Here is a 25,689-nt window from a genome sequence, read left to right on the forward strand (position 1 = left end):
CCTTTTCCTATATTTTTAACATCTATTACCTACTTCCTCTCAGGATATACACATGCCCAAATCTGTCCCTTCTTGAGAAACACCAAAAAATCACTGCTCTCATCTTCTTGAGTTAACACCATCTGTTCAGAGCCAGGCTCACCTCAAAGGAGTTTAAACTCCTTGTCACTGCTTGCTTACCTCCTGCTTTCTTGATCCCCTGATGGTTCCTGCCACATAGCACACTGAAATGTTCTTGCAAAGGTCATCTATTACCTTGAAATTGCCAGGTCCAACTGTCATTTCTGACTTACTCTTATTTGGCTGCTCCCTATCTGGAAATTCTCTGCCTCCTTGGTGTCCATGATTAACACTTTCTTGGCTCCTACCAGATCTTCCTCAGCCTCTTTACTTGCCATGTAAATATTAGGGATCATTGAGATGGTTTTCTTGGCCTCCTGCCTTCTCCCCTTCTAAGCATATCCATGCTGAGGTCTTAGATACAATTTCGATTCCTAGTCCTACTGTTCAGTATCAGAGACCTTGGGCAAGTTTCATTAACCTCTCTGAGTCTCAGCTTCATTATAAATTGATGGTGAGAATGTCTACCTCAAAGTGTTGTATTAGATGAAATATTGTATGCGTAAAGTGCTTTAGGCAGTTGCTGGTGTATGATAAGGGCACACTATATATATATGGCATATATATATATGGCAGCTGTTTTATTCTTTTTTTCTCTTCTCTCTTCCTCTCCTTTTAAGAGTAGATGGGTATTAACAAATATATTAAAGGTTGTTGAACACAAGTCCAAGTAAACAGAATACTGATTATCCCAATATTGGCTTTTTTTTAGTCCGTCTGGAAAGCCAGACTGATATAATAAATAATTCATTACCTGGGTGAAAATGCAACTATTAAATTGCTTCAGTGGGGGTGGGAAGTGAGATGGGAACCCTTTCATATGTATTTTTCATTGTTTTGATATCATAAAGTTGATTTTTACCTCTTATTTTCAGAAATTTTGAAGAATCTGAAGATGAGTTCAGAAATGAAGTAGTAGAATCTCTGGAAAAGCCTGCTCCCTCCAAAGAGGAAGAAAAAAGAGAAGAGACTCCTGGTTTCTCTAAGGGTGCTGAAAAATTAGGAGGAGAGAAGATAAGCACCCAGAAATATACAGAATTAAATGAAGATTTAGAGAATATTTCTACTTGAGCTGATGACAAAGTATGCATTGCAGGTGAAAACCAAGAAACATCAACAACCCATCAAAATATACAAGTGTGATTATTGCACTTTTTCTTAAGTGATAAGTTAGTATCTATTAACTGTAGTATCTGGTTAGGTCCAAGTCATAAACATTCATTTTGTAAGAGTTTTCTAGCAATCCCAGGGATTTATTGTTTTTTTAATTGGGCTATATTAGTTAGCATACAGTACATCACTAGTTTTTGATGTAGTAGTGTTCCATGATTCATTGTTTGCCTATAATACCCAGTGCTCCATGCAATCCGTGCCCTTGATACCCATCACTAGGCTAGACCTTGAGACTGACCAATTTGAGTGTAGAAATTAATATTTTAAAATTTCTATCAGGAAATCTTTGGGACAATATATGTGGTAGGCAGACAGAGTAATGTGTCTCTCTTCCTGACACCCTCCCTCCCAGTACACCCAACAATGTGAATATATTGTTACATGGCAAAGGGGAATTAAAGTTGCAGGTAAAATTAAGGCTGCTAATCAGATGACCTTCAAATAGGGGAAGGCTTTTCTTTCACTATCCAGGTGGACCCAATGTAATCACAGGGCTATTTAACAGTGGAAGAGGGAGGCAGACGAGAGAACAGGAAGATGTCAGCACGAGAGGGTCTCAGCCTGATGCTGCTAGCTTTAAAGACGGAGGAAGGGGCCAGAGGCCAAGGAATCCAAGCAGGTTCCAGAAGCTGGGAAAGGCCAGGCAATAGACTTTACCCGGAAGTCTGCAGAAGGAACACAGTCCTGCTGACATCTTGAATTTAGCTTAAGAAATCCACTTTAGACTGCTGCAGAACTGTAAGATAATAAATGTGTGTTGTTTTAACTAAGTTTGATAATTTGTTAAGACAAGGAAAGAAAACCAATACAATGTACAAAGTAATTAACTTAGAATAATGAATGTACCATTTTAGAAAACTGTGATACTGGAATTTCTTAACTTTTATTGAACACTTTTTTGAAGCAGGTGTTGACTCTTAAGGGAGTAGGTTAACTGAGCAGAGAAGATGAAGGCATGTCATGTTAATTATGCACCAAATAATCATTTTACTATGTTTTATTGAATTAATTTCTAATAGCTTCAAATGTATAGATTATAAATTACTTAAGGGGAGGGACTCTACCTGGTCATTGTATCTTATGCTGGTCTTTTTACATATGGGGCTTAGCAGAGTGCCACATTCTAACAATCCCAGTATTGAACATGTGCCTGGGGCTTAATAGACATTTGTTGATTTATTGTGTTGTTCCTATGAAGAACAGAGATGTTACATTTCTAAGTGGTAGAATTCTGCCTAAAATATATGCTCTGTAATAAAAATACAACTAAAATTGCACATTGATCCATTGCTGAGCCAAGAAAACAAAGATGAGGAAGGGTTGGTCTGATTATTTCTAAGGTCTGCTTAGTGTTTACATTTGATATAACTTTATTAAATGTGGGGAAAGTATCAGAATTCCCCTAACTGTGGGATGAATTCTACATGATGTGTCTTTTATGCCTGTATTTTCCTGGTGATGTTGGAGGTACTATTCTTTCAACTTGGTATTTTGGGTTATAATCTACTCTTTTCTGGAGTGCTCAGCATGGTCACATCATGAAGCTCAGAATATTTAAAAATTTCCCACCACTGTGTTAATGTCAATCTTGGTAACGCACGACGTCGAGAGACTGGAGCATCATTAATTCTAGAAGTCTTTTAGTGGTCAGTGTATACATGTTTATTTTACTTTCAGAACATTATGTGGTTCAGACATACGAAATCTGTTGGTGTGCTAAACAAATACTAAGCAGTGCTTGAATGCATGGAAAATGAAACATGGTTCCTGAAAATCCCAAAGATCCAAAGACTCTTCAGTTATATGTGGAGCAGGGGTGGGGTGCGGAGAAATGAATGTTTAAGGTCAATATTTAAGAATAAGCCTATGGAGTCTGCTCCAATGACAAGATGCTTGCTTAAGTTTCTAGCTAAAAGCCGCCAAGCCTTATCATTCATTCTAAGATTTTGAGTTCTCTGCTATAAAGTAAGAAGTATTCATTATGAGAAGTATACATACATGCAAGGTTTTTCAACCTACTTCAGCCCCTAATTCATCTTATCCATCTTACATATACCATTACCTAAATCATGTTCTTGAGGTACAATCGATTACTTTATTCTTGATTTATGTTTCGCTCCATGTGTTAAGTTGAAACTACTGATCAGATTTGAATGTGTTTTTAGAATAAATTTAAATTTTTTTAAAAAATTTATTTGACAGAGAGACAGCCAGAGAGGGAACATAAGCAGGGGGAGTGCGAGAGGGAGAAGCAGGCCTCCCACTGAGCAGGGCGCCTGATGTGGGGCTCAATCCCAGGACCCTCAGATCATGACCTGAGCTGAAGGCAGACGCTTAACGACTAAACTACCCAGGTGCCCCTAGAATAAATTTTATTAAAAATTACACATCTTCAGAAAAACATTTAAATTGAAAAAAACAAAACAAAACAAAAACAAAACAAAAAAGACAAGAAAAAAAAATTACACATCTTGGTAACTATGTATCATAGCTATCAAACTGATCATTCTTTAAATGGTGTATCAACTCTTAACTTCCTTTCTAAGGACCTGGTAACATGTATAGTACAAGTGAGCATAAAGCCCTCAACTATTAGAACTGATGCTTCTTTAAAGTCAATAATGGCCTCAGAGTAAGGGTGGGGACAGAGAAGAAAATCAGCTGAGGAACAGTGGGAGAGGTAAAATTACAAGCCTGTAATTTGATTTTAGTAATTTGCATAACTTCTTGTTGTGGGTAACTATCTTGTTGTACCCAAATCTATTGAAAGATTTAGCAGACATTCTATATTATATCATAGTCCTGAAGTCTAGGGTACATATACATAATAAAACACAAGTATTCTGAAACATTTATAATTACCCTGACCACTCTCTCATAATTTTGTCTATAAGACGACTTTGTAAAAAAACCCTGAAAATTATTAAAATAACGTGTAGGAAGCTCTGCAGTGTTTTGTAGGTCTGAAATATTCGTTAAGAGAAAAATGTCTATTAAACCTGACAACCTATTTTTCTTGGGTACCAGAGGCAAGACAATTTTACCTTTAAGTTCTTTCTCTTTCTTTCCATTTCCTTTCCTTTTTCTCTTCCCTCCTTCCCTCCCTCCCTTTCTTCCTTCCTGGCACATGGAGCTTAAGAAATACTAGTAGTAGGTAATAATTCAGCATTGGGAGAGTGCAGGGGGGTGCATATGTACCAAATGGAGGAAAGTATCCAAGATAATGAAAATTACTTTATATAACAGATACAAACACATTTTGTATCTATTAAATCAAAATCCTATTAGACACAAAGAGATTACTATGCAAAGAACATGTTACATGTATTTTATTATGTACAACCCAAATAAGAATGTGAATCCCCACTGCTGGGGGCTCGAAATATACCATGTTTGGACCACTCAAAAACCATGTTTTATAGGGATGAACAGTCACTCAGAAGTTCTCCAGACAGACAGTAGCTGACACTTCATGGTTATCAGTCATTCTGGAAAAAAGACACATAATAACCACACTAGCAATAGGGAAAGTGAACAGATATGCGAAGTATGTTTCCAGTGATGTGTGTGACAAAAATAATTTTGAAGAAACAAGATTAAAAATGCTCTATGGAATTTCAGAATCCTTTTTTCCTATATTGCATCCTTTCCTTCTGCTTAGTCCACTTCGATTTTTTAATCCTATGGTTTTCTGAGGGTAGAAGGGTAGACTGTGGGCACAGTGGCGCAAATCTTGCCCCAAGACTAGCTACAAGATAAGAAAATGAACTGGGCTGGAGTCAGAGCACCCACTTATAATCCTGATTTTGTCCTTAAACAGCTTTGTGAGACTGGAGTCTTAAGGTCTTTGAAGTGTTCTTGTCTGTAAAGCTGAAAATGAGAAACTGGACCTGAGGATTTGTAGGGTTCCTTCCAGCTCCAGTGTCCACCCGTTTTCTTCTTCTAAACTGAATCATCTCCACCCAAAGCTGTGTTGTGTCCCACCATCCTGGGACTCTGTTTTGCTGCTTTTCCAGCTGATGACAGAGGTGGCCCACAGACGAGTCAACAGTGTAACTGGGAGCAGATGATGAAGCTGGCGGCGTCCCTGACTGGATGAGGAGTTTCCCAGGCCCCTTACACACACACGTATCAGACTGTGCAAGAGGTCCATTCACTGAACTAGAAGGAGCTAATTATGTATGCAGAAAACACCAAGTGTTGTAGGTCTCTTGAGCCCTATCTGCATATCCACATACTTTTAATCACTGCTAGTGATTCAGCACAGTAGTCCTAGCTACCGACTCAGTAACCATGAGTCTCCCTTGAGTCTTCACGCATTAATAAGGAGGACTGATTACAAGAGACATCTACTATATATTGTTACTTTTAATGAAATTACTTTATAAAGGTACCTTTAAAAAAAAAACTTAGTTCTGGTTTTCAGGGTCCTTTCACATACTTTCCAAATCAGAGTTACTGAGAGGTAGTGAGGACAGGTATTACCACCTACAGATTATAGGTGAAGAATTGGAATTTCAAAAAGCTTTAAGAAGCAGCTTGAGTCTTAGGAGGTCCGATGTTTGTAAATGAAGATGCTGGGGCCGGGCCCAGGTATTCTAACCACTAGTCTGGAGTGCTTTTCTGAAAGCCACCAATCATCTCCCAAGGCACGATGCTGCCAACAGAGACCTGGGAGGATGGAGCCCGTTCATCCATTGTCACTATGAGAAGAGCAACTTGGCCCGATGTTCTCACTCCGACCTTCTGAACAGCTTCAAGCAGACTTGCAGCTCCCGAGATGTGGAACTGTGACGGGATACCGGGGTAGCCTTTTCCATCAGTACAAATGTACTGGGAGCACTAAACAAAAAGCTACTCATGGAAAGACTTTGGGCCTCTGCCCCTGACAAACGCCTGCGGGCAGTTACTGTCTGTCTGTCTTTATGGCCGCAGGGCAGTCACTGTCCCTCTGTCTTTTCGCTGTCTGCTTTTAGAACTGGATGACGCCTGCTTCAAATGTCTTTTCTCTTTAAGGAAAACCGTCAGATATATTCAAGAAGGTCATCCACAGTAGCATTGAGAATTTAAATATGCCAGAATTTTTCTGTGTTCCCAAGATGTCAGGACAGTTCTAAAGTACTGATCTAATCGTCAGTTCTCCATTTTCCTTTCCACATTTCCTATATTCTAAAGGGAAATTCTCTTTCCTGGGTTCTAAGGGACAGTGATTGGACAAACAGGATCTGAAAAATAGGGATTATACCAACATTACAACTGTTCGTTTTTTCTTTCAGATCCATATTTTTCAGAATCTGGGACAGAATACTAATCTAAAATCTTTTCATTTAAACTATTTGGTAATTTTGCCTTTTTTTTTCATTTTCATTGAAATAAATATCCTGTCTCTCTATGTATTGCTGAGAGCACTGTTTAGGCTGACTTCATTACAATACAGAAAACGTTCAGGAAAGTACTAACGTATGAAGGTATTTAGCCGTTTTATATAAAATATCTTTAATTTGTACAGATATGGCATTATTTAAGTAAGTTCTCCACAGACGACAGGAACGCCAGTTCAAACTCCTGATCAGAGAATCTGCTTACAGATGCCCGAGCATTGCTGCGGATTTGAAGTCTCTTTTCCTCAGACATGTTAAGAATATGAGCCATGGTCTCAGCGTAGCCTTCCTCGCTTTCTGCCAGAAATCCAGTTATCTCTCCCTGGTGAGGAACGACAATGTCAAGCTTCGGGCCTCCTGAATTGTGGGCAAGGATAATCGTGCCAGCTGCCATACACTCAACCACTCCTGAGAAACAAACAAAAACCATGTAGTCTTTTAACATTTGAGAGCTTTCATAACAAGGATGAGCGGAAGTCTCCACAGATTTTTGAGACACTCATGAGAAATTTAAGTAAATGTCTGTTGTGTCTATAAATCTGCTCACTAAACTTCCACGGCACCAAATAATTCTGTTTTTTCATTTTTAAGCCTCACAATAATGCTGCTTCGCTCTTCACTGAAACAGACAAGCAGGTGAAAGAACAGTCTATAAAAAACAGACACACTGCAGGTTATAAAACAAGGCAGAAGACTACAGAATGTTAGCAAGATGACAGATAGTTAATGGTTATTGAAAGGTAAAAGGTGTAAAAAGATATCACAAGCGAAATTTCAGGAGTTCAAACAACAGCATTAGGAAGTTTCCCTCCTCTCTTTACTTCTTTTCTCCTTTGTTGGCAACTCTTCTACCCACTTCTGAACCGTTCTTGTTTTCAGCATTTTGTACCAGGGCCTTCCTCTCACTGGGCACACTTTCCTTAGGCAATTCTACCCTCATCCATGGACCTTCTGGAATGAGCCGGTCAGTGATGTCAACTCCTCAGTCTGTGTTCCCAGGTCAGGTCCCTCACTCGCGCTGCACACTTGTGTAGACAAGCATCCAATGGACACACACACACTCCCGTGTCCCATGGATCATTCTAAGTCTACATATGGGAAACCTGGCTCGTCAACTGCCTCTCCTCTTGGAGCCATCTCTAGGGAAAAGCCATCCACCATTCACACAGCTGTCTAAACTCAAAGCCTTAGGAGGGCCTCTCCGATTCTTCTTTCTCCTGCATTTAACAAATCCAGTTCGTCACCAAGTCCTGTTCAGTCATGCTTCAGAATCTCCCTCGAGTGAGTCTGCCTACCACCTTCAGAAGCAGCACCTCAATGAGGCTTCCCAGCACATCCTCCTGCCTCCCTCGTCTGGCTCTCCCTGCTCCTCACCAGTACCCCCGCCATGGCAACCGTAGTGAACTTGAGGGAACAGAAAGCTTTAAAATCCAACACTTAGAATCAGTCTCTCTTTTCCCACTGGCTTCATGTGGCCATGTGATCTGGCCCCAGCTCCCCTCTCCACGGGTGTGCTGTTCCTCGTGCAGGTTCTGGCCAGAAATCTTAGCACCTTGAGTGTGCCCGCTAATGCTCCTTTTGTCACATGGGTCACAACGCCACTCCCTCTGCTGGACATTCTCTCTCCTGCAAGGCTAACTTCAAATTACTTTTCAGGCCCCAGTTTCCATGGCACATTATTTCCTTGGGCAATTGTTCTCTGACCTCACACATCTGTGTCAGGTGTTTCTCTTGGGTGCTTTCATGTCGCCCTGCCCCTGCCCTGGGCACAGCTCTTAGGACCCTGTCCAGCAAAGTGCTACTCAACTGGTCGTTAGCACACACAGAACTGCAAGTACTTGAACACCAGCTCCTGCCTCCCGTACCCCCCAGCACAGTTAATGGTCACTCTCCGTGCAAGGAGGCGCAGAAGTCAGACTCTGTGCAGAAGGGCCGAATCAAAAAGTTCTGGCTGTATGTCTGGGTTTCGTCGGGTGCTACCAACCAAGGAGAGACAAGAGTATAAGATAAACTGTGGCCTTAGTATAGGAAACTTCACTTTTATGTTCTTCCCTTTCCCTTGTAACACCTGGCAGTGTGAGGCACAAAGCAGCCTCTTGAGAAATACATCTTGAACCACATTAGACACAAACCAGTACTTGATTTTACATCAAAATGTATGCCTAATGGGGAGTCAGGGGTAGAGAGAGCAATTTGTGCTGGAAAAAACAAGGGAGGCTAAATTAAAGGCCAAGGAGATTAAAGTCTGACACTTATAATGGGATTTGGCAGAAAGAGGAGAGGCCATTCCAGTAATGAGTAGGAAATCAGTAGAAGAACCAACAGAGGGACGCCTGGGTGGCGCAGTTGGTTGGACGACTGCCTTCGGCTCAGGGCGTGATCCTGGAGTCCCGGGATCGAGTCCCACATCAGGCTCCCAGCTCCATGGGGAGTCTGCTTCGCTCTCTGACCTTCTCCTCGCTCATGCTCTCTCTCACTGTCTCTCTCAAATAAATAAATAAAAAATCTTAAAAAAAAAAAAAAAAAAAAAAAAAGAACCAACAGAATCACTGTGAGGAGCCCAGTGGGCTCAGGTTTTGGTGCCTAACAAATCACCTGAGGGGCTTTACCAAAATACATCTACCTGGGCCTCACCCAGAGATTCAGATCTGGCCCTTCAGGGAAATGAGGTCAGGAACCTATCCCAGTCCGCAGATGGGGCTAGGTGGGGCAGAGAAACTGTGGCAGGTACGAGCAGGGGCTGTCTGAATGAGGATCCAAGCTCTACCTCTTACTGCGATCAGACAAGGGCAGGTTCAAAACCTCTCTGTGCCCGAGTTTCTTTATTTGTAAGATGGGAATAAGAACTTATATGAAGCAGGGTTTTAGAGTGGATTAAGTCAAATAATAATTGCAAAGATCTCAGCAGCGACCTTCACGCACTAAGCTGTCAGTAAACATCAGCTATTATTAGTGACTACCTCCTGTCACATCCTGCAGGGTCGCAAATTAATAAAGCTGACATGGTAGACTGGGAGAAGAGCATTAAAACTGGATAAGGATAACTACCACAGTGTTATCATTTTATCAAGAGAACCTAGAATGTACATCTCATGGCACCAAATGAGTCACTTAAAGGAAGACTCACCAATCCCAAAATGCTCGTTCCACATGGTGTGCAGACCAATTGTTGCTTCAGACAAGTAATTCTTCAATTCATCAAATGGAATGTTTATTTTAAATTCCACATCTTCTTGAATTCCTAGCTCCTCAGCAAGCCTTCTCAGTTGGTTTACCCTCAGCTCATCATCTTCATTTCGACAACCCCCAATGAGGACAAGTTTAAGGGAAGGCAGTGACTCAGCCACCTTCTTATTCAGCAATTTAGCAAAGGCTTTGATTTGCAAAGGATGGTTCTTTTCAGGCCGGAACTGGCCAATGGAAACCAGTAAATGTCCTGGGGTTTTCTTTTTGTCCAGTAAGGGAATGTCCAGAAATGTCTGCACATCACAAGGTGGATAAACAATGTTAGTGCAATTCCCAACCTTCCATAGGGAGAGAATGTGGTTTAGTGTCCAAGAAGAATTGACCATCACAACATCACTGCAAGAACCAACAAGTCCATAAATAAAAGCAAATAAATAATAATAGATGAGCTTTACTTTGCTAAGAAAAGGATTCCTGGTAATGAAAGCTGCATTATTAAATCCAACATTTTGTTTCTTCACTACGGAGAGCATGTCAGTGCTGATCGTGGGATAATGAACATAGCTTCCAATGCGACAACCGCCTAAATACTTAAACAGAGGAAGTGTGAACGTGTATCCCATCGAATCAATGTAGACGTCAGGAACACACTGCATTAGAGCTTCCCAGCCAAGAAGAATGGACCCTAGACTTTGGCCCAGCAGTGTGAAGTGAGGATAGAGTGAATCTTCCACAAGATAGCGTTTCCTTAAGAAAATAAACTTCACTGGGTGAGTGAGTCTGATGTTAAATCTTCGGAAAGCACCTTCTAGTATCTGTTGACCACTGACGTTAACATCACCAGTATAAACAACATAAACTGCTTCAGGATGCCTAAAATAGAATGTAATAGTTAAGGTTTTCATTAGCAAAAAGTAGTAGATAATTATTTTCTCACAATCGTAAAAAGGGTTATTTTTAGATTGGAAAAAAATGTCTTCCACTAATTTTTCATTCATTATACTTGGTCTACTGATGCTCCTCTTTGAGTCTTCTGCTGTCCTGCTAGTGAAATGTTAGTCCTCCAAATGAGACCTCTAGTTCTTTGCTATTTCCTCTTCTAAGAGTTTTGCACAGGGGCGCCTGGGTGGCTCAGTGGGTTAAAGCCTCTGCCTTTGGCTCAGGTCATGATCTCGGGATCCTGGGATTGAGCCCCACATCGGGCTCTCTGCTCGGCGGGGAGCCTGCTTCCCCCTCTCTCTCTGCCTGCCTCTCTGCCCACTTGTGATCTTGGTCTGTCAAATTAAAAAAAAAAAAAAAAGAGAGAGTTTTGCATAAAGCAGACATCCACAAAAATTGCTGATTCTGTTTTTAAGAAATATTCAGAAACTTAATTTTGACAACTCTCTCAATATAAAATGGTAACAAAATACTAATAATAATCACAAACAAGAATTAAAACTTACTAAATGTATCTTTAGATAGGACCGTAGGTACTAAAGCATTGCGCAGTGTTTTCATCTGAGAGATGCCATAAGATTCTAAAAGCTAGATCTGGTGCCTGCCATCAAAATTAGATCTGACAGAATTATAATGGAAATACGTAAAACTACACTCTTCTGACTTTTTATGCTTTTGGCATTTGTTCTGACTGTGTTTCTAGTTATTCTTTGAGTCATCAAACATTTATTTAGTATCTAGTATGAGCTACTTGGTTCTGGGGATTCAGAGATTAGAGTCTTTACCCTCAAGGAGCTAAGTCCAGTGGGGGAAAGAGAGATACAAACCGAAAACTACACAACTCCGTGGAATGTGCTGATAGAGATAGCCACAGGGTGTTGTGCAGGCCTAAAGGACAAGCACCTAAAAGCACCTCCCAGCAGCCAGAATCATCCTTATAAAATATAAAAGGGATTATCATCTGATGAGGTGGCCACAAATTCTTTGACACTTATTCAGGGGTGGGATCTATGTCCCCTCCCCTGGAATCATAGCAGGCTCTGTGACTCCTTTTACCATCAGACTATGTCAAAGGTGACATTTTGGCAGTTTCTCGACCCAGGCTCTGAGAGAATGGCAACTTCTACCTTGCTCTAGAGAAGTCAGCTGCCATGTAAGGAGTCTGGCTGCCGTGTTCTGTGCAAACCCAAGGCTGGCATGTGGAGAGGCTGTGGGACGTCAGAGATGCCTGACCCATGCCCCCCACCCTCAGCCGCTGTAGCTGTTGCAATCGTCCCAGCCCAGGAAGCAGACACGTTAATAGAGGCCTTCAGGTGACTCGACCCCAGCTGCCACCTAGCCGCAGCCGCTTGGCATGAGGGATTCCCAACAGCACCCATTGGTCCCCACACTATTAGAAACAATGATACACTGTTTTAGCCATTACATTTTGGGGTGGATATGCAACAACAGATACGCAGAAAGACATCTCTCTGTTTGAAATCCTCACGGGGTTTTCCAGAGCACTTAGAATAAAATCTAAACTCCTTACCCTATTCACTCAAGCCCTGTGTAACGTGGGCCCTGCCTCCACTCTCACATGCCCACAGGGTCAGCCAAACTGGGTTCCTTTCTGTGAACAAGCCAAGCTTCTTCTGGGTCCCAGGGGACTTGCAGGAGCTGTTCCCTCTGCTTTGAATTCTCTTTTCTCATCTTCACTGTCTCTTCCTGAGGCAGACAGTACGGTCTGTGGTTTATAATATGGACTCTGGTAACTCCATTTCCTCGTCAGTCAAATGAGAGTAACAGGAAAAACCTCGTAAGGTTGTTGTGAGAATTTAGTAAGCTAACACCTGTAAAACACTTCAAACAATGCTTGGCATAGAGTAAATGCTCAGTAAATGTCGGCTGCTTTTGTCATTTAGACTTCAGGTATTACCTCCTTGGAGATTTTCCCTAATTACTCAGTCTAAAATATGGACTCACAAATTATCCTGTTTGTATTTCTCACATAGCATTTCTCACCATTTGATATTTTTCTACTTTGCTTATTATCTTCTCTCTCTGTCTCAGCTAAAATCTAGGGTCCATGTCTGGTAGAGCTATCACAAAACTTTACCAATGCCCTCAAAAGCTAGATAATCCAGTTAGACAAGTTAATGCAGAGTTATGTGAAGCAAAGAACCGGAGGGATTAGAGTAGGAGCAGGGAAGGCCTCAAGGAGATGGATAGTAAGCTGAGATTAAAGAAAATGTTTTGAACCTAGGCAGTTATGGAATATGGCAGAGGAAATACAGGGGTGGTGGCTGGAAGCCAGGATGAGCTGAGAATATAGAAGTGTAGAGTGGAGGGAATTCCGGGTGAAGGCTCTGGATCTGGATGAAGGGCGAGTGCCAGGAAGTAGTGTAACCATGGAGGAATAATAGTTTTCCTCCTATGATACATCCAACAATGGAACCTGGACTTTACTGTTTACTCCTCCTCTACAAGGGGATAGTAAACATTTTGGGGATGAGGATGGGAGTGCAGGTAGGGAGAACGAAGCCTAAAACTTTAAATGACCCGTTTTAACAGCATACTCTTTCTAACATGGTAACTTAAGACTATCTAACTGGTAAGACCTCAACATCAGAATCAAATAGATGCGTTCATACAGATGATTTCCTCTGTGCCACTACTACTAAAAGTATTCAGTTTAAAGCACTCCTTATGAATTGGTGTATTTGTTTATTATTCAAGTTCTTCTCTACATATTCTTCCAAGGTGACAGTTATCCCCACTAAATTTTACAATCAAAGGGCAGGTATTTTCTCTTTCTTTCTTTCTTTCATTCTTTTAAAAAGATTTTATTTATTTGAGAGAGAGCAAGCGAGAGAGAGCATGAGAGTGGGAAGGGTCAGAGGGAGAAGCAGACTCCCTGCTGAGCAGGGAACCCGAAGTGGGACTCGATCCCAGGACTCCAGGATCATGACCTGAGCCGAAGGCAGTTGCTTAACCAACTGAGCCAACCAGGTGCCTCCATTTCTATTTTTTATCATATCAACTAAAATTCCACAGGATCTTGTAAGGTGGGTTGGCATATAACAGAAGTATTTCCTTATTGAAGAACAGTTAATTCCTGGCTATAAATAAGGTACTAGAGAAAGGTAAATATCTGGATAACGATTTTTTAAAAAATAGTAATAATAAAGTAAATTAGCTAAGAAAGATGCATACCTACTTTTTCTGCAGGGCCCTTAAGGCACACCACAAAACTCTTTCTCCTCCTCCACCAGCATTGCAGTAAGGATGAAAAAATGCAACTACCATCTGCTTTTTCCCATTTTTGCCAGTTGATAGTAATGCTTTCTTTCTCTGTAGCAGCAGTCTGATTCCCCAGAGGATAATAAACAGACATACGCATAAAGTTCCACAGACTGCCAGCCCAGGGAGGAATAATGAATAAAAAAATCTGAAACAAAAAGGAAAATGTAAAAATCAACACAATGCCTATTCAAAAGAAACTACAAATTAAAGTCTCCTTTTATACATCCGCTTTCTATATTAATAATGAAGACAAAATTTTTATAGCCGGAAGTATGCTAACAAAATACTCAATTTTTAATATTCTAACACATATAAAATGTCCAATATCAAAAGGCAAATCCTTCTTAATTCCAATCGCCCTAGAATGCTAGCAATTCAACATAACTTTTCTTTTTAATTGACAGTGAAAATCAATGATGAGCCACCTTTCTCCTAACAGTGTATGTGTTAAAGGATTAAAAACAAATTTAATTACTAACCTAAACAAGACATGTAGGAATGGCATCTGACCCTCAGAATTATGACACAGAACCCAAGCAGTATGATCAATAATGAACTTTAATTAGTTAAAAGTTTGATGATATAGTAAATCATTTTCATTCTCTCACTGCACCTCAAACAGAACAATTTCCGGGGCAAAAGGAACTTAGATACTTCCATTTCTATTAAAAGTTCTGCATTTGATCTGTTTCTATGATCCTAAATTCACCGCCGCCTTTCACGTGCCTCTAAATGAATTGCCAAAAATGCACCAACAATCTACTTCACGCACATTAGTGAACTCACTCCCACACTGACTTCTAAAAGGCTCTCTTACTGCCAGGCTGACTACGGCTCTGCAAACACAAGGAAGACCCAGGCTTGCTCACCACTGGATGCCAATGCCTAGCATAACACCTGGCACAAAGAAGGCATCCACTAAATATTTGATGACTGAATAAAGAATCTTATTACCTCCTCAGATATCTCTTAGATTGTGCTAAAATAATTTTTCAAAGTATGTTTTTCTGTTAGGGGTTGAGCAATGTATCCTGCCTACGCTTTGGAAGGAGAAGGAGCTTATAAGGCATAAAAATACCAAAATACTAAAACTTAAATACTGAAATTCAAGACAAGGGGAAACAGTTAAAGTATTTGGTGGGGAGGGGTGACAGGTGGGGGACAAAGATATGGAAGGTCTAAGTTTGTGCATAGTAGTGAACAGCAGATTGGGCTCTGAAAGGCTTAATGACCCAAGCGTATGTGGGGATCTTTTGTATAGTTACAAAGTTTTCATTGTCCATAAGTAGAAAACACATAAATTCTTCAGAGAAATAAGTATCTTATTCATATTTAGTCTGGAAACAATTTCTCATGTGTAATTTCTTATTGTGAGTAAGTTTATACCTGAAGAGGTATTTGATTTATTAAAGTGATTTGGTCTCCAGATAACTTAATAACTGAAGACCATACAGCTTTTGTTTCTATCAGGATTTCCCTTGGCACTACTGACATTTGGACCACATAGTTCTTTGTTGCTGAAGCTATCCTATGCATGAAAGGATGTTTGGCTCTGTTCCTGGCCTCAACCCACTGGAACCCATAGTTCTGAACCAGTTATAGCCATAAGAATTATCTCCAGATATTGCTAAACATCACCCCTTGTTGAGAATTACTCATTTACATTGATTGTATCTACCAATATTAAGCATATGAGAAATGAACCTGAGGAATTAAAAACATGAATTATCCTAAAAAGAAATGACAAATCTATTACATGTTAATATATAATTCATTTTTACTAAAAACAAAAACAAAACCCCTGTATTTTCCAAACCAAAAAAAATAAATAAATTCAGTACGAAGACTAACACTATTTTGTATTTTTGCAAGATTCTTTACTGTCTGGCTTAAAAGACAGTGGCTTTTCACATCTGCTTCTACATTCAATCTTAGTGCTACGTCGTTTTACATGAAGTATATATATGAAGGCAATCCAGGCTCACTCAGAAATGTAGTAGGAAAAGGGAGTATGTTTAAATAGTCTTTTCAGATACAGTATTTTTCTGTGATATTATACCAAATTAGACAAGTGGCAATTTCTTTTTTTTTTTTTTTAAAGATTTTATTTATTTGTTTGACAGAGAGAAATCACAAGACGGAGATGCAGGCAGAGAGAGAGAGAGAGCGAGGGAAGCAGGCTCCCCGCCGAGCAGAGAGCCCGATGCGGGACTCGATCCCAGGACCCTGAGATCATGACCTGAGCTGAAGGCAGCGGCTTAACCCACTGAGCCACCCAGGCGCCCGACAAGTGGCAATTTCTTAATGGCCAGGTACAACATGGAATATGAAACCCAGTCAATGACCTTTTCATACTGTTATACTGAAATCTATTGGCCTATCTTGTACTTTGAATGGATCTTTTACTTATACATGATTTTATAACATCAAGACTTGATTATTTGGAAACTATTGGTTCACAACTCATGGTGACTTCCCAAATGTGGGCACATTTCATCGAACAATATCCCCAAATCACATTTGTTAATATCAATACCCATCTTATCAAGGAAATCTTTTAATTACTGGAAAGTGGTCAAGCTCTGAATGGCAGAGAAAAATTTTCCTAAGTTCTAATTTTTTTTTTAAAGAAGATTTTTATTTATTTATTTATTTATTTGACAGACAGAGATCACAAGTAGGCAGAGAGAGAGAGGGGGGTTGGGAAGCAGGCTCCCTGCTGAGCAGAGAGCCCAATACGGGGGCTCGATCCCAGGACTCTAAGATCATGACCTGAGCCAAATGCAGAGGCTTAACCCACTGAGCCACCCAGGTGCCCCATGAAAGTTCCGATTTTCACTTGAAAGTTTAAACTTTATTATTAGCAACAAATTCTGTCACTTGTTTTCTTTGAAGTGAGAGGATCACTTCATTCATTTCCAAATACCCAAGTCAGAAAAACCATAGTTTATCTGTTGGTAATTCTTTCAAGTAAAAACTATGTTCCATTTAAAAAAAAAAAAAAAGTATCTAATTCAGCTTGCAACTTAGCAATCATACAAGAGCTTTTCCTTGAGATAACCATCATACTTCAGTATGGAGGCATTATATAGTATCTAAGAAGATATGTATTCAAGTCAAGGGTTAATATTTAACAAAATTAATAATTTTTACTATTTCATCAAGGACATTCTTAGTAAAACTGGCTTTAGCAGGTGCATGGTATTAAAAAACACAAGACTGTAAGAACACTTTGATGTCATTGCCCAATTTGTGCTAAGCCACAGTTTTATCCACCATTACTTTTGCACTACTGGTGCAAATGTAAAGATAATGAAAAAGCAAATGTTATCTTAAATTATTATAAACACAGTTTTGACCTTGAAGAACTATTAAAAGGGTCCTGGGGACCTACTAGAGTCTATGACCATACTTTGAGAACCATGGCCTTAAAGGATGAACAGAGTTTGAGAGAAGTGGTAAGATTTGTCATTTATTTAACATTTGGAATACATGAGTTCATGTATTAAAGCAGTATTATAAAGCTTTCCCCAGAACAAGCCAAAAGCCCATTTAATTTAAAATGTGGCTGACCTATAGAGTACAAAGATTTTTATGGCATTTCCTTCTAATGAATTAAGTGGGCAAGACTCATGGGCTATATTTTCAGATTGAATGATTTAACTTAAAATCAGAAAAAAAAAATCATGTTAATGACTAAAGTTGAGCCAGTCCTTTATTGAGTCAGTAAGTTTCAAAGACACAGAGTATAAATACATTTATTAAACATCCTATAGTACTTGCACATTAAAAACTACCCACTTTTGGGGTGCCTGGGTGGCTCAGCAGGTTAAGCATCTGCCTTCGGCTCAGGTCATGATCTCGGGGTCCTGGGATCACCCGGCGTTGGGCTCTCTGCTCAGCAGGGAGCCTGTTTCCCCTCTCACTCTCTGCCAAATAAATAAACAAAATCTTAAAAAAAAAAATAAAACTACCCACTTTAGGGTCACCTATGTGGCTCAGTTGGTTAAGCGCCAGGCTCAGGTTATGATCTCAGGGTCCTAGGATCCAGCCTTTGTCCAGCTTCAAGCTCAGCAGGGAGTCTGCTTAAGAAATCTCTCTCCTGGGGCACCTGAGTGGCTCAGTGGGTTAAGCCTCTGCCTTTGGCTCAGGTCATTATCTTGGGGTCCTGGGATCGAGTCCTGCCTCGGGTTCTCTGCTCAGCGGGGAGGCTGCTTCCCTCTCTCTCTCTCTGCCTGCCTCTCTGCCTACTTGTGATCTCTACCTGTCAAATAAATAAATAAATAAATAAAATCTTAAAAAAAAAAAAAACAACTCTCTCCTCTTCTCCCTCTGCCCCTCCCTCATCTCTAAAATAAATCAATCTTTAGAAAAAACTACCCATTTTAGAATTTGTTTAAATATAACTAAAAATATGTGCCATTAAATAATGCTTACCATAGAAACATAAAGCTTTAAAAAAGATAACTGTAATCAACAGTGAGTCACTCATTCAACAAACATTTCTTTAGCCATTATAATGTGCAAAGACTGAGTTAGGGATATTTCAAATAGCAGGGAAGAATATGAAGCCTCTGAAAACTGAATTTCCTATTCAAAATGTTTTAAATAATCATTATAGAATTTGGAGTAAGGCGGGGCACCTGGGTGGCTCAATGGGTTAGGCCTCTGCCTTCAGCTCAGGTCGTGATCTCAGGGTTCTGGGATCCGGCCCCACATCGGCTCTCTGCTCAGCGGGGAGCCTGCTTCTTCCTCTGTCTCTGCCTGCCTGTCTGCCTACTTGTGATCTCTGTCTGTCAAATAAATGGATAAAAAAAAAAAAAGACTTTGGAGTAAGGGGACAATAATGAAGAAACAATACCTGAATATCGGAGAGAATATGTATCCACTGCTATTCAGGATGCTATGTGTTAAGTACAAATTTTCAACTTGAATACGCAGGTGTTGAAAGAACTGTGTAGATGGAATATACTAGGTTTTTTTTTTAAAAATAAACATAGGGCAAGATACATAAAATACAGTAGTATTTCAATAACTAATATAGGGGAAAAGTCCGTTTTTGGTTTTTTGTTTGTTTTTCACCAAAATATTAACAATAACCACCTCTGGATGGTAGCTTGCCTGGCGAATTTTCTCTTTTGCTCATCTGTTTCCTAACTTTTCTACAAGAAACAATGTATTACCTATGTGATAAAATTTTACATAACTATTCTTACATCAGCCAGAAATAAAGATCAATGGATAATCATGAAGCAAAGGATTCAACATAAACTTTGTATTTGTGAAAATAAAAAGAACTCTCACTAAAATGGAGTCAGGAGGCCAGAAGGGGCAACGCAAAAGGAGCTCTATCACTCAAATGTCAATTTCCCGAAGAACTGTCAGTCATAGCCTCCAACATAAAAATCCTAAAGTGAAGGAACTGTCAATTAAAGAGCCCCAAAGAAGAATTCTAAACAAGAAGAAATCATCACCAATAGGCCTCCACAGGGAATGGTGAACATCGCATCTCCTACAAGAATACTCCTGCACCTCGGCCAGAGAAATCCTCACCACTCTGGCTTTTCTAAAGGACTCTCCTTCAACCCCACCCCCAACTTCCTCTTTCTCTAAAACACAGTGGTCCTCTCCTTTCTTGGACTTGCCTATGGTTTTGCCATAGTTTGTGCATCAAAAAATGCAACTCTCCGCTATTCCCGGAAAACAAAAAACAAAACAAAACCAAACCATTTTTGCTGGTAGGATAGCTGTTTTACTTTTAAGGTTAACATACTTAAGTGACATATGTTAACACTGACAGTTCTGGTGACTGAGAGAGGGGAAATTACGATGTGAGAAGGAAGAGCCAATTTATTCTTTACTAAAAGGAGAGAAACGATAGTTTGGAAAATGATTCGTGGCTCAATCATAAAGAAAACTGAGGACTGAATATGAATAATTAATGAAAGAATAATTGGAGAGAGAAGAAGAGAAAAAACAAAGAGAACCTCGATCCCTCACTGGAATGGGTAGGCGAAGAAAACGCGGTGAACTGAATCTTTAACCCAGTCAACTCCAGTCTAATTAGAAGACTCCAAAGCGAGAGGAAGAGCGTCCACTATCCTTGAGGAAATTGCCTAGATTCGTGACACGAAGACCCCCTTCCCTGCAAATTTCAGTTGCATTGGGCAGACAAATATTACTGTGAAACAAAACGCCTGCAGACCCACACCACCTGCTCCTTACCTCAACAACTCGCACAGGCACCAAACCCCTTCGGTGGTCGCCATCTTTCCTCGACCCCCGAACTCAGGAAGCGCTTTCCTCTTCCTCTTCTCTATTGGGTCCTAAGGAAGAGGGCGGTGTTTTCTCCGCCCTCACGGCGCCCATTGTGCGTTCCAATTGGATGTTAGTAGTGGCGTCCCATGGCCTTCCAGCCAATAAAATCTTCCGGGGGAGGAGCCAAATTTTCAGCGTGGCGCAAAGGATCCCGCCCCCCCCAACGGGTGGGGCCACAGTGGGAGTCGGGCTGGGGGGGCGTGGCCTGTGATGAACGGGCGGCGCACCCGCCCTCTGCCCCCTCCTCCATTGGAAGCCCCCTCCCAGAGCCCGCCGGCAGTTGAGACCAATGGGAAGCCCTTGCGCATCTCGAATCGATTTTCCGGGTGCGGAGTTCACTCCCGCGGCTGCTGCAGCGTTTGGGATCAGCGGCGCTCCGGAGCAAGGCGCGGAGCTGACCCGAGCCCGGCTCCCGCCACGCCGCACCTTCCCCGGCGGCGGCTGGCGAGCCCTGGGATCTGCATCTGCGGTCCGGCTCTGCGCCGCTCGCCCGCCCTCCTCTCCTTCGCGGCACACGCCGGAGGCCGAAGACCCACTCCGCAGTGCACCGGCCCGAGGTAGCGGAGACCTGGGAGGGAGGACCAGCTCCCGCCGGGGGCACCGGCCGGGCCGCCTCCGAGTGTGAGTGAGGGTCCGAGGCCCACCCTTCGCTCTTGCGCTCATTCCCGCCCTGCCCCCCAAGGGCCAGGGCGCGGTGGCGCGCAACTTTGAACCAGTCCGTAGGGCCAGCGCTGCTGACCTCTTGGTCTGAATGCAGGGGCCGGTCCCCAGACCCATGCCCGGGTGAGAGAACCGAGCCGCAGAGATGCCACCCATAGCCGGCTCCTCTGCTCGCCGGGTTTTAACGCGCCCCGCTTCTCCTCCACTAACCAGGTGACCTGCGGGCTCTGGGCCGATCACCGAAGAAATTGGCTCCCCCGAAGGAGGTTGCTTGAACAAGGAAAGACATTACAGCCAGAGAAGAGGCTAGTCGGAAAGTAAGTTTCTTTCCCCGGGTGCTGTGTGCTCACACCTATCTGGAGGACTTTCCACGCCCACCTGCCGGCCTTTCTGGGCCACCCTGCGCGCGCGCGAAAGGCAGGGCGCCAGAATCCCAGCCCCAGGGGAGTCGGGGATCGTAGCAAGAGCACCCTCGGAAACCGCATGACATTAAGGGGTTTGCAGGAGCAATTTAAAACCCAGCACTTTTCCACTCATCTTTGTTAAGGGATCTGAAGCTGGAAATGTAAAGTGAGCGTCGAGTTGCTGTATAAGAGCTCTTAATTGCCTAGAACGATTAAATTAATTATCTAGAGAAGTTACTCGGAGTGCGTGGATCTCTTTATGATGTATTCAGGTCCTGCAACTTTTTTTTTTTTTTTTTTTGGTGAGTAGGCTCTACACCCCCTGTGGAGCTCAACAGGGGGACTGAACTCAGGACCCTGAGATCAAGACCTGCCTGAGCTGAGATCAAGAGTGGCACTTAACCCCACTGAACCGCCCATGCGCCCTCGGCAACTTTTCTTTTTTAAGGAACTAATGCGGTGACTTAAACATGCAAACAGTTCAGAATTATTGAGCATGAAAAGCAGATCTACTCTCTAGTCCTTTTCTGTTCGTTTACATATGTCTTCATTTGTTCAGCAAACATTTATTGAAAACTTACTGTGTTTCAACATGGTGTTGAAGAGCTGAAAATACTGTGGTTTAAAAATGTGTATCTAGAGAAATCTTTAGGTTTTGTATGTGGGTGGTTTTAAAATTTTTGTTTTGTTTCACATAAATGAGACCACATAGTGTAATTCTCCAACGTTTCCCCCCACCCCCTTTCAAGAGAACTGTGTTTTAGAGATTGCTTCAGGTTAGTACATAAGCATCTGTCTTGTTTGGTTTAACCTCTGAACAATATGGCTGCATACCATGTGCATACCATAGTATGTTTATCTTTTCCCTGTGGGTGATCCTTCTGGATGCTTCTAATTTTTCTTCCCCTCACAAGCCATGCTGTAATGGACATCCTTGTACATGATTTGTAGTGCTGACACTTGGATATTTCTCAGGATAGACATGTAGTGAAATGCTGGTCTGCAGATTCCCAAGTTAACATTATTGTGTGCCCTTTTGTAGTGAAATCTGTCTTGGGCTCTGGTGGTATAGCAATGAAAGGTAAGTGGATAAATGGATGGTTATAGAGAGGGGCTGGCTAATCGATGATTCTTAGTGTGATGACTCTGCATTTAATGGAGATGTGAAGAACACATGAGGGAGGGGTGTCTCAGACGGGGAGACACTTGCAGCACCCCCACCTCTCTACCCATCAGAAAAATCCTTATCCTTCCAGATCAAGCTCAAGATGCTTTCTCCTGGAAACTTTGGTAACTGCTTCTCCCATTGTTGACCTCACCCTCTTCTGGATTCCTCAGATAATAGTATTAGCCACGTTATTGAGCTTACCACTGCTAGATGCTGTGTTAAGCACTTTATATCCCCCTGTGTGCATAAAACCCTTTGATATAGGTCTTATTTTCCTCTTACCACCATTTATTTAACCTTTTTTACTTTTTTTTTTTTTGTATTATGTGCCTGGTATTCTGGACACTGGGGATCAGGGTAAGACTAAGACCCTGCCCTCAAAGAACTTATGCCCTAGAGGGAGATGCAGAAATTTAAAAGGGTAAACAAAGAGGCGCCCTGGTGGCACAGTTGGTTAAGCGTCTGACTCTTGGTTTCAGCTCAGGTGTGGTCTCAGGGTCATGCAATCCATCCCCTTATTGGTTCTGTGCTCAGCCCAGAGTTGGCTTGAGATTCTCTCCTTTCCTTCTGCCCTTCCTTCTCCTGCTGTATCTCTAAAACATAAATAAATCTTAAGAAAAAAGGGTATACAAATAGTGTGGGTTTTGGTACTGATAAGCATTGTGAATAATGGAGGGTTATGGGCATTTTGAATAACATGGGAGGGGAGATCCTATCTTAGGTGTCAGGAAATTCTCTGAGATGATTGTATGAGTAGATATCTGAATGGTTCAGATTTGGGAGAAGACTTGTAGGTTGAGTAACCAGAAGGTGTCAAGGTCCTAAGTCAGGCGTAACCTGAATATTAAAGAAACAGTAAGAGAAAGCCAGAGTGGCTGAAGCAGAGAGGAGAGAAAGTATACAATACAAGGTCAGGGTTCATCTTTACAGATGGGGAAGCTGAGGCAGAGAGAAGTTAAGAAAGTTGCCCATGGTACTATAGGTAGTAAGAGGCAAATCCGGCATTGAGTCCTAGGCAGGCCTTTTTTACTTTCTCAGGTTGGTATTTTCTATCCAACTTCCATGACACCTGGTATACTGTTTGGTATGATTGTTTAAACTTATTTGAATATAGTGGTTTTGTTTGTTTGTTTGTTTGTTTTTTGCAACTCTGCATCTTGAAAGTAGGGACCAGGTTTGTATTTTTTTTTTAATATTTTATTTATTTATTTTGAGAGAAAGAGAGAGAGTGTGTGTGTGTGTGTGTGTGTGTGTAAGCACTTGCATAGCAGGCAGAGGGGCAGGGGAGAGGGAGAGAGAATCTAAAGCAGACTCCATGCAGAGCAAGGAACCCAAGTTGGGGCTCGATCTCACAACCCTGAAATCACCACCTGAGCTGAATGAAACCAAGAGTCAGATGCTTAACCAGCTGAGCCACCCAGGAGCCCCAGGTTTGTACCTTAAAAAATATTCTCCAGGGGCGCCTGGGTGGCTCAGTGGGTTGAGCCGCTGCCTTCGGCTCAGGTCATGATCTCAGGTCCTGGGATCGAGCCCCGCGTCGGGCTCTCTGCTCAGCAGGGAGCCTGCTTCCCCCTCTCTCTCTGCTTGCCTCTCCATCTACTTGTGATTTCTCTCTGTCGGATAAATAAATAAAAATCTTTAATAAAAAAAAAAATTCTCCATAGCCCATAATAATAGGTGCACCACAGGCATTCTTGAACGAATGGTTTATAGCAAGATTCTTCCCTACCCTCCCCTGCCTCCCCCTCCCTTGCCATTGTTTTCTCTTCAGAAACCTGTCTGGGGAAGCAGTGCCGCTGGAGGGGAGGTGGTGGTCTGTGGAGCAGGGTCATTCCACCTGACCAATATGGAGCAGCTTCTGTTTCTGAGCCAAAGCAGAGCCGCGGTGTGAGAGTGGCACAGAGATGAATAGAGGCCCACCCACATGCTCTTGGAGCTGACAGTCACAGTTGTCTACACAGCACAGCATTCAAAGGCAAGAATGTAAGGGCTAAAAAAGAACTTCAAGAAGACATGTTGCATGAGTGAGGTGTTGAAGGAGAAATGCTCTGTGTTAGCTGGGCACACGGAAGAGTGAAGGGAGGGATGTCCCAGGTAGGGACCAGCATGTGTGAAGGTCCAGAGGATAGGAATGGAAAGATGGGTTTGTTCTGAGTGGCTGGGCTAGGCTGGAAAGGTGATGGGGGGAGGCCTTGTTGTTCAGGTCTTTGGACTTTGTCCCACAGACTGGGGAGTTTGTGGAACCTGGGCAAACAGTGTAAGATGCTCCTCCAAAGAAGGATCAGTGGGGAAGTGAGCTGCTGGAGACTTGCATAGAGGCCTTCGCTGGGGTCAGCCCACCCAGTCCCAAGGTGACTGAAATGCTGCAGAACTGAGAGTCCCATTCTCTGTGGAGTTGTTGTGTCAGGAGAGAAGGGTTTTCTAGACTTCTCAGTGTCAGAGTGTCAGTGTGTCAGGCAGTCCTACCAGCAACACACAGTGTAGTTGGTACACGAGTAACTGGGGATAAATGGGGGACATGCGGGGCTGGGGGTGATGGAAGGTGGGGGCAGCAAGAGAATTGGATTTTAAATGCTTTTTATCTGACATTTATCTTCATGGCAAGGATGGTGATGGCCCAGGGCCATGATGTCTGGTCACTGATGCCACTGATGGGTAGCAGGAAAGTGTCCATATTCCAGTGGGTGCGATGTTATTTTTATCTATAGGATTAGAATCATTACCAGGTGAAATTCTCAAATGTCTGACTTTTTTTTTTTTTTTAAATTAAGTTAAAGGAGAAAAATCTGAGCAGATCAATGGTCATGAGATAAAGTCAAGGGCAAAGCAGAGCGACTTTTTATTGTGATGTAACTGACATGGTAAATATGATTTAAAAACACCAGTAATTGTGAAATCTGTGAATTGAGAATGCATCAGTTGTGTTGAAACCTCAGTCCCCACAGAAACTCAAAAGTTCTCTGCACCCGGCATTAGAAACACTCAGAATTCTTTAAAAAGTTACTATTATAAAAGTAATTTAATTCTATAAGGGAGATTTGGAAAACAAAGCCCC

General features: G+C 41.9%; 3 protein-coding genes across 6 annotated transcripts in view; 2 read left to right on the forward strand and 1 right to left on the reverse strand.

Moving 5' to 3' along the window:
* Positions 1-2,704, forward strand: part of NEK5 (NIMA related kinase 5) — a 64,055-nt gene extending 61,351 nt beyond the window's left edge. For both annotated transcript variants that reach the window (XM_044249654.1, XM_044249655.1), the window contains exon 23: positions 996-2,704. In XM_044249654.1, coding sequence (XP_044105589.1) covers positions 996-1,191 — 196 coding nt within the window. In that variant the 3' untranslated portion in view covers positions 1,192-2,704. The remainder of the gene's footprint in view (positions 1-995) is intronic.
* A 1,900-nt stretch (positions 2,705-4,604) lies between these two features.
* Positions 4,605-20,390, reverse strand: ALG11 (ALG11 alpha-1,2-mannosyltransferase). Its single transcript, XM_044249656.1, has 4 exons — positions 20,310-20,390; positions 13,999-14,229; positions 9,802-10,733; positions 4,605-7,082 (listed from the first exon to the last, which is right to left on the reverse strand). Exons 1-4 carry the CDS (start codon positions 20,351-20,353, stop codon positions 6,811-6,813), a joined length of 1,479 nt encoding a protein of 492 aa, XP_044105591.1. The 5' UTR covers positions 20,354-20,390; the 3' UTR covers positions 4,605-6,810.
* Positions 20,391-20,687: 297 nt separating this feature from the next.
* Positions 20,688-25,689, forward strand: part of ATP7B (ATPase copper transporting beta) — a 72,214-nt gene continuing 67,212 nt past the window's right edge. For 2 of the 3 annotated variants that reach the window (XM_044249657.1, XM_044249659.1), the window contains exons 1-2: positions 20,688-20,959; positions 21,276-21,379. The gene's annotated coding sequence lies outside the window, so the exon portion shown is untranslated. The other variant, XM_044249658.1, reaches the window with a different exon arrangement.

This window comes from Neovison vison, chromosome 5 (assembly GCF_020171115.1).
Source record: "Neovison vison isolate M4711 chromosome 5, ASM_NN_V1, whole genome shotgun sequence".
NCBI lineage: Eukaryota > Metazoa > Chordata > Mammalia > Carnivora > Mustelidae > Neogale > Neogale vison.